Source organism: Piliocolobus tephrosceles, chromosome 10, assembly GCF_002776525.5.
Source record: "Piliocolobus tephrosceles isolate RC106 chromosome 10, ASM277652v3, whole genome shotgun sequence".
Taxonomy (NCBI): Eukaryota; Metazoa; Chordata; class Mammalia; order Primates; family Cercopithecidae; genus Piliocolobus; species Piliocolobus tephrosceles.
Window position 1 is genome coordinate 36,261,461 of NC_045443.1, and position 12,645 is coordinate 36,274,105.

At 33.8% G+C, this 12,645-nt stretch overlaps 1 protein-coding gene across 1 annotated transcript in view; it reads right to left on the minus strand.

Annotated features, from left to right (window-relative positions):
- ABCD2 (ATP binding cassette subfamily D member 2) overlaps window positions 1–12,645 on the minus strand; it is a 62,846-nt gene that overhangs the window by 16,351 nt on the left and 33,850 nt on the right. Inside the window, exons 7-8 of the mRNA XM_023182778.1 lie at window positions 10,375–10,520; window positions 3,841–3,925 (exon numbers count right to left, since the gene is read on the minus strand). Of these exons, the coding sequence (XP_023038546.1) occupies window positions 3,841–3,925; window positions 10,375–10,520 (231 nt within the window). The remainder of the gene's footprint in view (window positions 1–3,840; window positions 3,926–10,374; window positions 10,521–12,645) is intronic.

Consider the following 12,645-nt stretch of genomic DNA (forward strand, 5'->3'; position numbering starts at 1 on the left):
TTCCTTGGCAGGATTGGGGTGTGTGTGTGTGTGCGCGCACGCGCGTGTTTGTGTGTGTAATTGAATATATAAAGCAATAGCTAGAATCTGATACTGATATAAGTAAACAAAGCATTAGGTAACATTGTTTATCAGATTTCCTTTCCTTTATGTTTTGTGTATCATCAGTAGAATGGGCTTTGTGAAAGATTTAATCTACCCCCTTAAGACAGGAGTTTTTCAATCATTCTTGAGATATTAAAACCTTTTAAATCCTCTCAAAAAGAGAATACTATTGCGATGCTTAGTACTTCCTGCTGAAGTTCTTCATTTTTGCCAGCTCAAGTCTTTCACATCACAACTCAAACTTTAAATCCTTTGAGAATGAGGGAAGGCAGTTTCCTATTGTTAAACTTTCTCTTCACTAGATTGAATACCTAAAATTCCTTTTATCTTTTGTCAAAAGATTGTGCTTTTCAACTATTTGCTCTTCTTCATTGATCTTTGTATGGCTCACTAAATCTTCTTTCCATTGATATACTTGTGACTTAATTCACTCATTATCACATTATATCCAAAATATTTTAGATACACAAACACCACGTATTTATTTCAGGTTACAGATACGTGAAATCTCTTTGGGTTAACAACATTTATTAATACCACTTGCTATTTATTACAAAGTTTATTTTATTAACACACTGATACAGTGAGAAATTTACGGCTAAATTTTATATTCCTCCATATTATATTTCTAAGCTGGCGATCATATTACTGGATACTTATGGCCCAGACCCAGAGTCAGGGTGATAGTGGGTAACAGCTGGTCATAAATGCCACGCTGTAAAGCTGTTGTTGTTGTTGTTGTTTTTGAGACCAAGTCTCACTCTGTTGCCAGGCTGGAGTTCAGTGACGCCATCTCAGCTCACTGCAAGCTCCACCTCCTGGGTTCAAGTGATTCTCCTGCCTCAGCCTACCGAGTAGCTGGGACCATAGGTGCCCGCCACCACGCCTGGCTAATTTTTTTTTTTTTGTAAAGAAGGAGTTGCTGCCCGCCTTGCCCTCCCAAAGTGCTGGGATTATAGGAGTGATCCACCGCACCCGGCCCCAAGCTGTAAAGTTTACTCTTGAATTTCACCACATCCTCTGAGAAAAAGGTATCCAAAAATACACGTCACTAAAAATCCCAAATTAGCAAAATTTAGTTTATATTTTTAGCTAGCCACATTCTTAAATGTACATTGTTATAAATAATATGTTGTGAACACAACTAATAATTTTTCTCACTAAAAATCCCAGCTAAACACAAAAATAATATTTAGAGTGTGATTTAATTTACCTGAAGTTATACAACAAGCAAAACTAATTTATGGTGATAGGAATCAGAACAGAAATGTCCAGAGGGGACTGGATTGGAAAGGAGGATAAATAAACTTCCTAGGGTAACAGAAACGGTTTTTATCTTGATTGGGGTATTGGTTACATAATGTAGAAACATTCATAAAAGTCATCCAATTGTATACCTAAAATCTGTGTATTTGGTATATAAATTTTAGTACAATAACAATAAGCCCTGGTTAACTATTATATATTAATACAGAAAAGCACATAATTACATATGAAATAAAAAGGATATAAATTATAATATGCTTTATGAAAATAGCTACATTAAAATAATACAAATAACAACCAACTTTTGCATATTACCAAGACTGGGAAAAAAAATCCCAAAGTTTTAACAGTGTTTAAATGTTACAGTAATTTAAAATTTGAATAATTTAAAATGTCCAAAATTTTAACAGTGCTAATAAGATAACAGCTGGTGAGATAATTGCTAATGAGATAACAGATTTTTTCTTCTTTTTACTTATGTACATTTTCTACTTTTATAAAATGAACATAATTATAATTCTATAAATCATTTTTTATGCTACGTTCTTATTAAAAAGGCTGAACCTAAATCTCATCAAGCTCTTTGCTCTAATCTCCAGTTTACAGAAAAAAAATGGGAGATTGGGAAACAAGACAAAGGACTCCTACCTAGATTTACCTGATAAGGTAGCAATGAGATAAATCTAGAACAGACAACATTCTACAGGACAATTAACCCAGTTCCTTCAACAAGTCAAAGGTATAAAAGGTAGATGAGCCCTGGGAGGAGGAGAGACTCTTTAGATTAAAAAGGAATTAAGAGGTGTAACAATAAAAATGCAATATGTGAAACTTGTTTAAATCCAGGTTTGAAGAAATCAAGTGTAAAAAGATATTTTTGAGATAATCAGGGAAACTTTGGATATGAACCATATATATATTAAATAACTTTAAATAATTATTACCAATTTAATTAGGTATTATTGTGACATGTTATTATCTAAAACTATATCCTAATATTTCAGAGGCTGTTCTCAAAGTATTCAGGGAAAAATATCATAATACCTGTGATTTGCTTTAAAATACTTTAGAAACTTAAAAAAATGAGTAGATAAATCAAGTGTAACAAAACATTAGACTTGTTAAATCAGTGTAATGAGAATATGGGGTTCTTAGAACAATTTCTCTTTTTTGACACATTTGACTTTTTTTCCATAATTAAAGGCTTTAAAAAAATGAATAGCCAAGTGAGTGCTTAGTGTGGGCCAACTAATTGCTAGGTGTTCAATAATACATACTTGATTTAATTTTTAAAGTTCTCTACAAAAATGTTACCGCTTTCACTGCAACTCACTCAAGAGTGCTGCATCTGCCATCATTTATGGTCATTCACGAATTCATGTATGTAACTATTTGGTCCTTTTTTGCTAAGACTTAATTATGAAAAGTGAGTAACATAGTTTCTGGCAACCTTCTGGGCTGCACAACTCAGGTTCTCATTGCCAGAGATCTAAGGGGGTTGGGAGGGGGAATGGAAAGAATCAGGAGAATCAGAAGGGCTTTAATATTTCCTTCCGATGTCTTGTGCTTGATATCATTAAACTCAAAAGGCTATGAAGCTGGTTACAATTAAAAATGTTTTATCGGAAGCAATTATTTCCTGCCTCTCAATTTTTCTCAGTTCACTGAAACCTATGCAGAACGGTCCCTTTTTCCACTGGCTATAGCTTTGAATTTCAAGAGGGAGAGCATTACTGGTTTAATAGGCTGCTGAACGGTTAAAAAGTTGGTTTACTTTGAATTTAATAATTTAAGTCAGAAAGTTTTACTGAATGTCTACCTACTGGATTTACACAAGTATCATAGTGATTGTATAGTCTTCATATTTTAAAATTAATAATCATTATTTCAAACTTAGGATACATAAAAATTTAATTTAGTCCTTTGTACACATTATTTCATCTAACATTACTTAACATGAAAGAAATAGAAAAACAAATATTTGGAGATTCTACTATAAGAAAAAATAATTTGGCCAGGCACAGTGGCTCACGCCTGCACTTTGGGAGGCCAAGGTGGGCGGATTACCTGAAGTCAGGAGTTCAAGACCAGCCTGGTCAAACACGGTGAAACCCCATCTCTACTAAAAACACAAAAATTAGCTGGGCGTAGTGACACACGCCTGTAATTTCAGCTACTCGGGAGGCTGAGGCAGGAGAATTGCTTGAGCCTGGGAGACGGAGGTTGCGGTGAGCCAAGATCATGCCACAGAACTGCAGCCTGGCTGACAGAATGAGACTCTGTCTCAAAAACAAAACACAAAACAAACAAACAAACAAAAAAACCAACTGTGAACTCTATGCACTAATCTTATAGTAAGATATTTTTAAACTAAACATGAGGACAATAAATCCTGTCCAAACACTTGTTATTGTTGTTTGGTTTGGTTACAACAATGGACTAGTAGTTACCTGAATTTAGTATACTTACTTATGATAAAACATACGAGCCATGCCCATTCTTTGCTTTTCCCCTCCTGACAGGACATCTTTCCAGTCCATAACAGCATCCCATCCTTAAGAAAATAAAGAAATATGCATTCGTATAAATCATTTTTTTAATAGTTACTGTTTCTACCCTAGACAAGTGATTCCTGACAAATTCAAATTGTCAACATGAAGAACTTGGTATTTTATAGAATATATGCTTGGATAAACTACAGAGCCTCATGTATAAGCATTTTGTTTTAGGTTTGATATTCTTTTGATGGTAATAACTTCTCATACTGACAAATGATCTTACAAGAATTCTAAACACTGACACTTTAAAAACTGTATTTGTTTCTCAGTGTCTCCAGTGGATTGATAGGCTTATACTTATCTTGGAGGGAGATGGGAGAAAAGACCCAGTAAATTTTCACACGTCAAGTACAAAGTCTACAAAGGCTAAGAAAAGAACTAATTTAGGTGGCTCCCCTGTGCCTAGCACTTTATGTGAGTTTTCTCATCATATATTTCACAGCTTTGTAAGATAGATTTTATTTCTTGCATTTTATAAGTGAGCAATCTACAGTTCCTGGAGTAATTGACTTGTCTAGGTTTACAATATCAGATGTCAGAACTGGGATTTATGTTTAGGTCTATCTGATGCTTTTATAGTTTTTCTATGCATGCTAACTCCTAAAACATCTTAACTATTGACTTTCTGTTGATATTTATTCAAAACACAAGGATTCTATTTTTCTTACAAAGAGAGTAGGTCTTGCATATTAATATGAATATGTGCCCAGAATATCTGTATATTAAAAATCAAGTTTCAGAATTCAATATATATCATCATCTTTCTGTAAATAAATACATACACATATATTTCCAGGAACAGAATTAGATTCATTTCCTAAGTTATCCATTTTTTTAAAATTTGAAAATTTTATAATAAGCCTACCTTAATTTTATAATTAGATTTTTTAAAGATTACTTAAAAATAAAGCCATAGTTCCACTACTGGAGAGTCTGATTTTCAAAGAAGAAAATGACTGCCAAAACCTAACAGATACTTAGAGCAAAATTTCTAAAGCCTAAGTGTTCAGGGGTTAACTCTCATCTTTGGAAAAAATCCATGTTCTCTGTCATCTTTATACTTGATCAGCTGGATTTTGCCATTAAAATTTTGAAATTTTTACCACTAAATTTTTGAAATAATCTTGGTCAATAGGAAAGAAAGTAGAAAGTGTAGTCGTCATTGCTTTATGTGAACTGTGTATCTGAAAAGTCAAATTATCAAAAATGATTATTTGATTCTTTTGCTGGTCAGAAGAAAAATTTGGACTTGTTTTTGAAATCCAAAAGTTCAGAGACTTTGATGAAATAATATATATTAATTGTTAAGCATAAAATGCATCTTTATGTTTCTTACCATCTCCTTCCTTTAAAATTACCACTACAGAGTACATTGCATTAAAAAATGTATAAAAGCATAAAAAAGAAACGAAAAACAATGGTTGCCTGATGGGGATAGGTGATAACTGGATGGAAGGAAACAGGAATCAGAAGAATCCTTTACAGTACATTTACAAATGCCTTTTCATTTGTGAATTATGTGAAAGTGTTACTCCAAAAATTAAATAAGCAAAGACATACAATAAAGGTAATACAACAGATGAAAATTTGTCAATAAAAATTACCTGGAGTGGAAAGGAGACTTTTCCTATTTCCCAGTGACACCTGAAATCTCACTCCCTAGAGGGAATCACTGTTCATTTTATTGGGTAAGCTTCCAGAAATTGTCATTTTTTAAATAAGAAAATACACATAGGAAATAGACAAATCCTTAAAATTTTATGTTAGGAAAAATAATCTTAAAATACCATTTGATTTAGAGTTCTTGCTTCTAGGGAAAACTTTGAAATAAAACTTTCCCTGTGATTGAATTTCATAGTACTTATGAAATATAAGTGATGATTTGAGAAATAGACTTGGATTACACTGTAGTGGAGAAATATTCTGAGCTTAACTTTTTTTCCCCTTGCTCCCTGAAAGCATGGCACAAGAGAAAAGTATTTGGGTCAAAGGACTCTTTAACTTTTATATATTTTAATAAATCATGTTCTTTGTTCTACTAAACCCAAAGGTTTCTGTAGGCAGGCAATATTGCATGATCACGGAACACATAAATCAAAACTCTGAGTCATAATGTTGCCTCTGACCCTGATTTAGTGAGACAAAGTCAGCAAAGAAGAGAATGATTTTCCTGCTTCCTGGAGATGCATATGCTTCTTTAGTTCATGTCCCTTTGTTAACCCTTTTATGCTTTCCTGTTTTGTAACCTAGTTGATGGAATGGAATGTAGTTTTTAATTCCATTTTTATTATACCAACCAAATGATTAGCTAGTCTAAACAGGACTTCAGTAGGCATCTTTCAAATTAACTAATGTATTTGCAAATGTAAGTGTTTTCTTGCCTTGCTTAAATATCTCAGGTTTAAGAATTAAGCAAGTAAAACAGGTTTCCTTGAAGTTTTTTTTTTTTTTTTATGTTCAAGTATATAATAGTTTTTATTATTGTTTAAAAAGCTGACTATACTATGGTAGGAGTCACCATAGTATAGTCGCATACTCTAGCATAGAACACTGACTTTCAAGTCAGATCTGTGCTTGAATCCATGTCCCACAACTTGCCATGGGACTCTAAGTTACTAAATTTCTGAAATTAATCTTTAAGATGAAGATAGTAAAACCTATATCACTGGACGATTATGAGTATTTTATAAGATGATATCTGTAAATTCCACATAGTAAGCACTCAATAACCCATAACAATTATGATTACATTTTTAAGTTTGGAAAATTCTTGGAAAGAGTTCTAGACCTTCTTGATGACTTCTAAAAGAATAGACTATTTCATGTTTATTCTAAATTTCTATTTGGATCATCAGATTTCAAACTTCCTCAAAATAACTTGCCCAAGATAAACATGTAGCATTTATTCTGCCACAGCCTTCTGAAACTCCAAGGAGTTGACCACATGAAACAAAAAACCGACCTGCTTTCCATATATAGTAGGAATGACAAATACCAAAAATTAAAAGTATTTTTCTTGCCTGCCTTATTTGTTTATTGTAAGGATCAAATGAAATAATGTATGTGATATTGTTATATAAAACTTCAAGCATTATCACACAAAGACAAAATATAGTATCAATATTACAACTACTAATATTACCATTAGCTACTAATTCTTTTTTGTTTTTTTTTTTTTTTAGACAGGGTCTCACTCTTGTTGCCTGGGCTGGAGTGCAGTGACGCAATCACAGCTCACTGCAACCTTGACTTTGCGGGCTCAGATTATTCTCCCACCTCAGCCTCCCAAATAGCTGAGACAACAGGGGTGTGCCACCGTTCCCAGCTAATTTTTGTATTTTTTATAAAGAAGTGGTTTCACCATGTTGTCCGGGCTGGTTTCAATCTCCTATGTTCAAGCTATTAAGCTATTTACCCTTCTCGGTCTCCCAAAGTTCTGGGATGACAGATGTGAGCTGCCAGACGGGGCCAGCTACTAATTCTTGTGTACTCGTATGCCATTTTGCTAATGCTTTACATACAGTCTTATTTGATCTTCACAAAAAACGTGTAAGGTAGATATTTATCCTCATTTTACAGTTGAAGATACAGAGAACAGGGCTAATCAAGATTTAATTCCAGAACTCTGAGTTAAAAGTCCATATTCTCAATCACTGTACTACTACTCTACTTCTAATAATGTAAGCGGGCTGTGAAACAGAACATAAAATCCATTTAAAATTAATCTTGGTGTCTCATTTGTAATTTCAGTCATTTTTCTAGACTATCAAATTATATGAATTATTAAATTATTTGAAAGTGTGAATATTATTTTTGTTTTATTTTATTTTTTAACTTTTAGGCTTGGGGGCACATGTGAAGGTTTCTTACATAGGTAAACACATTTCACAGGGGTTTGTTGTACATATTATTTCATCATCCAGGTATTAAATCCAGTACCCAATGCTTTTCTTTTCTGCTCCTCTCCCTCCTTCCACCCTCCAACCTTCAAGTAGACCTGAGTCTCCGTTGTTTCCTTCTTTGTGCTTATAAGATCTTATCACTTAGCTCCTACTTGTAAGTGAGAACATGCAGTATATGGTTTTCTGTTTCTGCATTAGTTTGCTAAGGATGATTGCCTCCAGCTCCATTCATGTTTCCACAAAATACATAAGCTCATTCTTTTTTCATAGCTGCATAATATTCCATGGTGTACCTGTACCACACTTTCTTTATTTAATCTATCGTTGATGGGCATTCATGTTGATTCCATGTTTTTGCTATTGTAAATGGTGCTGTGATGAACATTTGTGTGCATGTGTCTTTGTGGTAGATGATTTATATTCCTCTGTGTATAAACCCAGTAATGAGATTATTGGGTGAAATGGTAGTTCTGTTTTTAGCTCTTTGAGGAATTGCTGCACTGTGGTTGAACTGATTTACACTCCCACCAACAGTGTATAAGGGTTCCCTTTATCCTACAACCTTGTTGACATCTGCTATTTTTTGATGTTTTAATAATAGTCGTTTTGACTGGTGTGAGATGGTATTTCATTGTGGTTTTGATGTGCATTCTCTAATGATCAATGATATTGAGCTTTCTTCATATGCTTGTTGGCTGCATATATGTCTTCTTTTGAAAAGTGTATGTTCATGTCCTTTTCCCACTTTGTAATGGTGTTGTTTTTCTCTTGTAAATTTGTTTAAGCTCCTTATAGATGCTGGATATTAGACCTTTTTCAGATGCATAGTTTGCAAATATTTTCTCCCATTGTGTAAGTTGTCTGTTTACTCTGTTGATAGTTTCTTTTGCTGTGTAGAAGCTCTTAAGTTTAATTAGATCTCACTTGTCAATTTTTGCTTTCATTGTGATTGCTTTTGGTATCTTTGTCATGAAGTCTTTGTCTATTTCCATGTTCAGGATAGTATTGCCTTGGTTGTCTTCCAGGGTTTTTATGGTTTGGGGTTTTACATTTAAGTCTCTAATCCATCTTGTGTTGATTTTTGTATATGGTATAAAGAAGGGATCCAGCTTCAGTCTTCTGCATATGGCTAGCCAGTTATCCCAGCAACATTTATTGAATAGGGAGTCTTTTCCCCCATTGCTTGTTTTTTCAGCTTTGTTGAAGATTAGATGGTTGTAGATGTACGGCCTTATTTCTGCACTTTCCATTTTGTTTCATTGGTCTCTGTGCCTGTTTTTGTATCAGTACTATGCTCTTTTGGTTACTGCAGACCTGTAGTGTAGTTTGAAGTGGGGCAGCATGATGCCTCCAGCTTTGTTCCTTTTGCTTAGGATTACCTTGGCTATTCAGGTTCTTTCTTGGTTCCATATAAATTTTAAAATAGTTTCTGGTTCTGTGAAGAATGTCATTGGTAGTTTGATAGGACTAGCATTAAATATGTAAGTTGCTTTGGGCAGCATAGCCATTTTAATGATATTGATTCTTCCTATCCATGAACATGGGATGCTTTTCCATTTGTGTCTTCTCTGATTTCTTTGAGCAGTGTCTTGTAATTCTCATTGTAGAGATCTTTCACCTTCCTGGTTAGCTGTATTCCTAGGTATTTCATTCTTTTTGTGGCAATTGTGAAGGAGACTGTCTTCCTGATTTGGCTCTTGGCTTGGCTGTTGTTGGTGTATAGAAATTTAGTGATCTTTGTATGTTGATTTTGTATATTGCAACTTTGCTGAAGTTGTTTATCAGCTGAAGGAGATTTTGAGCTGAGACTATGGGGTTTTTTAGATATAGAATCATGTGTCTGCAAGCAGGGATAGTTTGACTTCCTCTCTTCCTATATGAATGCCCTTTATTTATTTCTCTTGCCTGACTGCTCTAGCTAAAGTGAGATTATTATTATTAAATTATTTGAAAGTATCACTAAACACAGAGAGTATTATTAGACAATAATTCTATTTTAAGCTTATATGTACAAATGTTATTTATACTCTTTCAAAAATGTTTTATGCTGAAAAAACACAATACAGAAGTTTCTGACTTTAATTATCTGTGTGCTGCTTGAGAGCAAAAAAAAGATACTGGTAAGATTGTGGGTCTGAAACCAAAATAAATTAAGTTCTGTGGTATCTACTTCTCATATTATTGAATTTAATGTAAGCTGAGAGCTTGTAAGGCAAATATTTCTGTCACAGACTTTACATACATCCAGACTGACAATGGCCTCAGGAACTTTGTACATTCAAATATAGAAGAAAAAAGTTTTTTTTTAAATGTTAGCTGCACTGACATGGAGACTTGATAAAAACTTAATGTGTTGCATTAAACATAACACAAGCAGAAAAAGAAATACAAATAATGGAACAGCAATAAAACTCCATCTTTACACTTACGTGCTTATTTCTGATTATAGCATACATTCAAATTAAACCACACACTAAATATATACCCAAGGTTACTTTTTAAAAGTGAAGTTAAATGCATTAAAAAAGAATGATGGACTTTACCTCCTTCTCTTTGAACTATGTGATAGAGATGGACATTGTGTAGGATACATTCCAGATCTTGGTCTGTATAACCTTTATCATGCATATCATCCACTGAATCAGGGTAAATGACTTGATCTCGAAGACTTCCAAGAGACATATATGGCCTGTAAAACACCAAGCACACAAGAATCCTAGTGGAAAGTCATGATAACTTACTTAGTGTGACATCTTGGTAGTCTGAAAACATCAGTGAAGACTTTAAACACTACATTTCCAGGATGATATTTGTTACCTGGTGATGAGTACTTCTCCCTCAGGCACTGCTAAATGATACCATTATGTTTACATAAAAACTTACTGACACATGGACACAAGAGAAGCTTCTCCAAGAAATCATCTGACATTTCTTTTTTCTAAAAAATTCTATTTTATTTTATATTTTGTAGAGACAGGGTCTTGATATGTTTCCCCAAGCTAGTCTCAAACACCTGACTCAAGTGGTTCCTCCTAACTTGGCCTCCCAAAGCACTGGGATTACAGTTGTGAGCCACAGAACCCAGCCACATTTAACATTTTCAGCAGAGAAATACTGTATATACTTTGTTTCACTGTATTTGATAAATATTGCTTCTGTAATTCATCTATAATTATTTGGGTTACATATTATGCAATTTGGGTTTTGACCCAGCAATGTGAACAAACAAAACAAAAAAATTTAATTCATAGTAAGGAAAACACAAATTAAAACTACATTGAGTTTCTTGCTTTTCAGATTGGCAAAAATTTGACAACTTGATAACTCACTCCACTGGCAGGCCTATGGGTAAAGGAGTGTTCTCATACTACAGTGAAAATGCAGAATGGTACAACTCTTACAGAGGGGATTTGGCAAACTGACAGAGTATTTGCCCTTTGACCCACTTCTGGGAATTTACTCTGAAAATATACTTCTAAAACTACAAAAAAAAAAAAAAAAATGCATGCGGTTATTCATTACAACTTATTTGTAATAGCAAAATATTGAAATGGAACATAAATACCCATACACAGAAGACTGACGGAATAAACTATAGTACATCCACTATGCAGCTATAAAAAAAGGATGAGGAAGACCTCTATAAACTGATATAAAGTGATTTCTACTACATATTGTTAAGTCGAAAAGCAAAACGCAAAAGTAGACTTATAGCAGAGTTTCTCAACAGCGGCACTTTGGCTTATTGAACCAGATAATTGTTTGTTGTTGAGGGCTACCCTTTGTATAGTAGGATGTTTAGCATTATACCTGATGTCTACCCACTAGATGTCAGTAGCACCCCTTCCTGTAGTGAACAAAAATAATTGTCTCCAGAAATTGCCATATATGTCTAGGGGAAAAAATCTTCCCAGTTGAGAACCACTACTATGTAAAAAGAAAGCAAAATGAAGTATAGACATACCCATTTATATTTAAAAAAGGAAACACAGGAAGAGTAAACCTGAAACTAGTGAAGTCGGTTAGCTACAGGAAGTGGGAGGAAAAAGGTGGAATGGACAGGCAGGAAAAGGCCTAAGTATCCTTTCTATTAATAAAGCTTTTACTTTTGGAATCCCTCAAAGTATTACTATTCAGTAAATAAATAAAATTAAACCAACAAGAATGAAGGAAGAAACCTTAAAATTGAATACAAACAAACAATTTAACTGAACAGTATATCCAAAGGATAAAGTAACCACACAGCGAGGGGGATGGAGGTGGGGATGAATTAATCCATGTGACTTTTGAACTTGGCTACGTAGTTTCAGTCAAAGACAGAAAGAATCACGTGGAAATCTTGAAGCTTACTTGCAAATTTGTTTTTGGTAATGATATAGGGGTAGCAATTCTGAAACCATTTTATGTGTATTGTAGGATTGGTTAAGTAAGTAAATGGTTTGGTAATGTTAGGAGCAAGGGTTCTCACTGTGGAAGAAGAAAGACACAAACATGCTGTGTGGGAAGGCAAGAGAAAAACTCTACTATTTAATTTAAATTTGAGTATCAGTATGAATTTATGATTTTTAATAAAAAAATTCTAGTCCTATCTACATCTGGAACATTCTAATATTATCCTTTGTGAAGTACACATCATTTCAGCAATGCAATAAATTCAATTGTGGACCCAAAAAGATCCATCTTAATCCAGACCCCCCCCCCCATATCTGTAAATGAAAGCTTATTTAGAAACAGAGTCTTTGCAGATTTAATTAAAGTTCTTGAGACAAGATCATCCTGGATTAACCAGATGAGCCCTAAATCCAATAAATGCC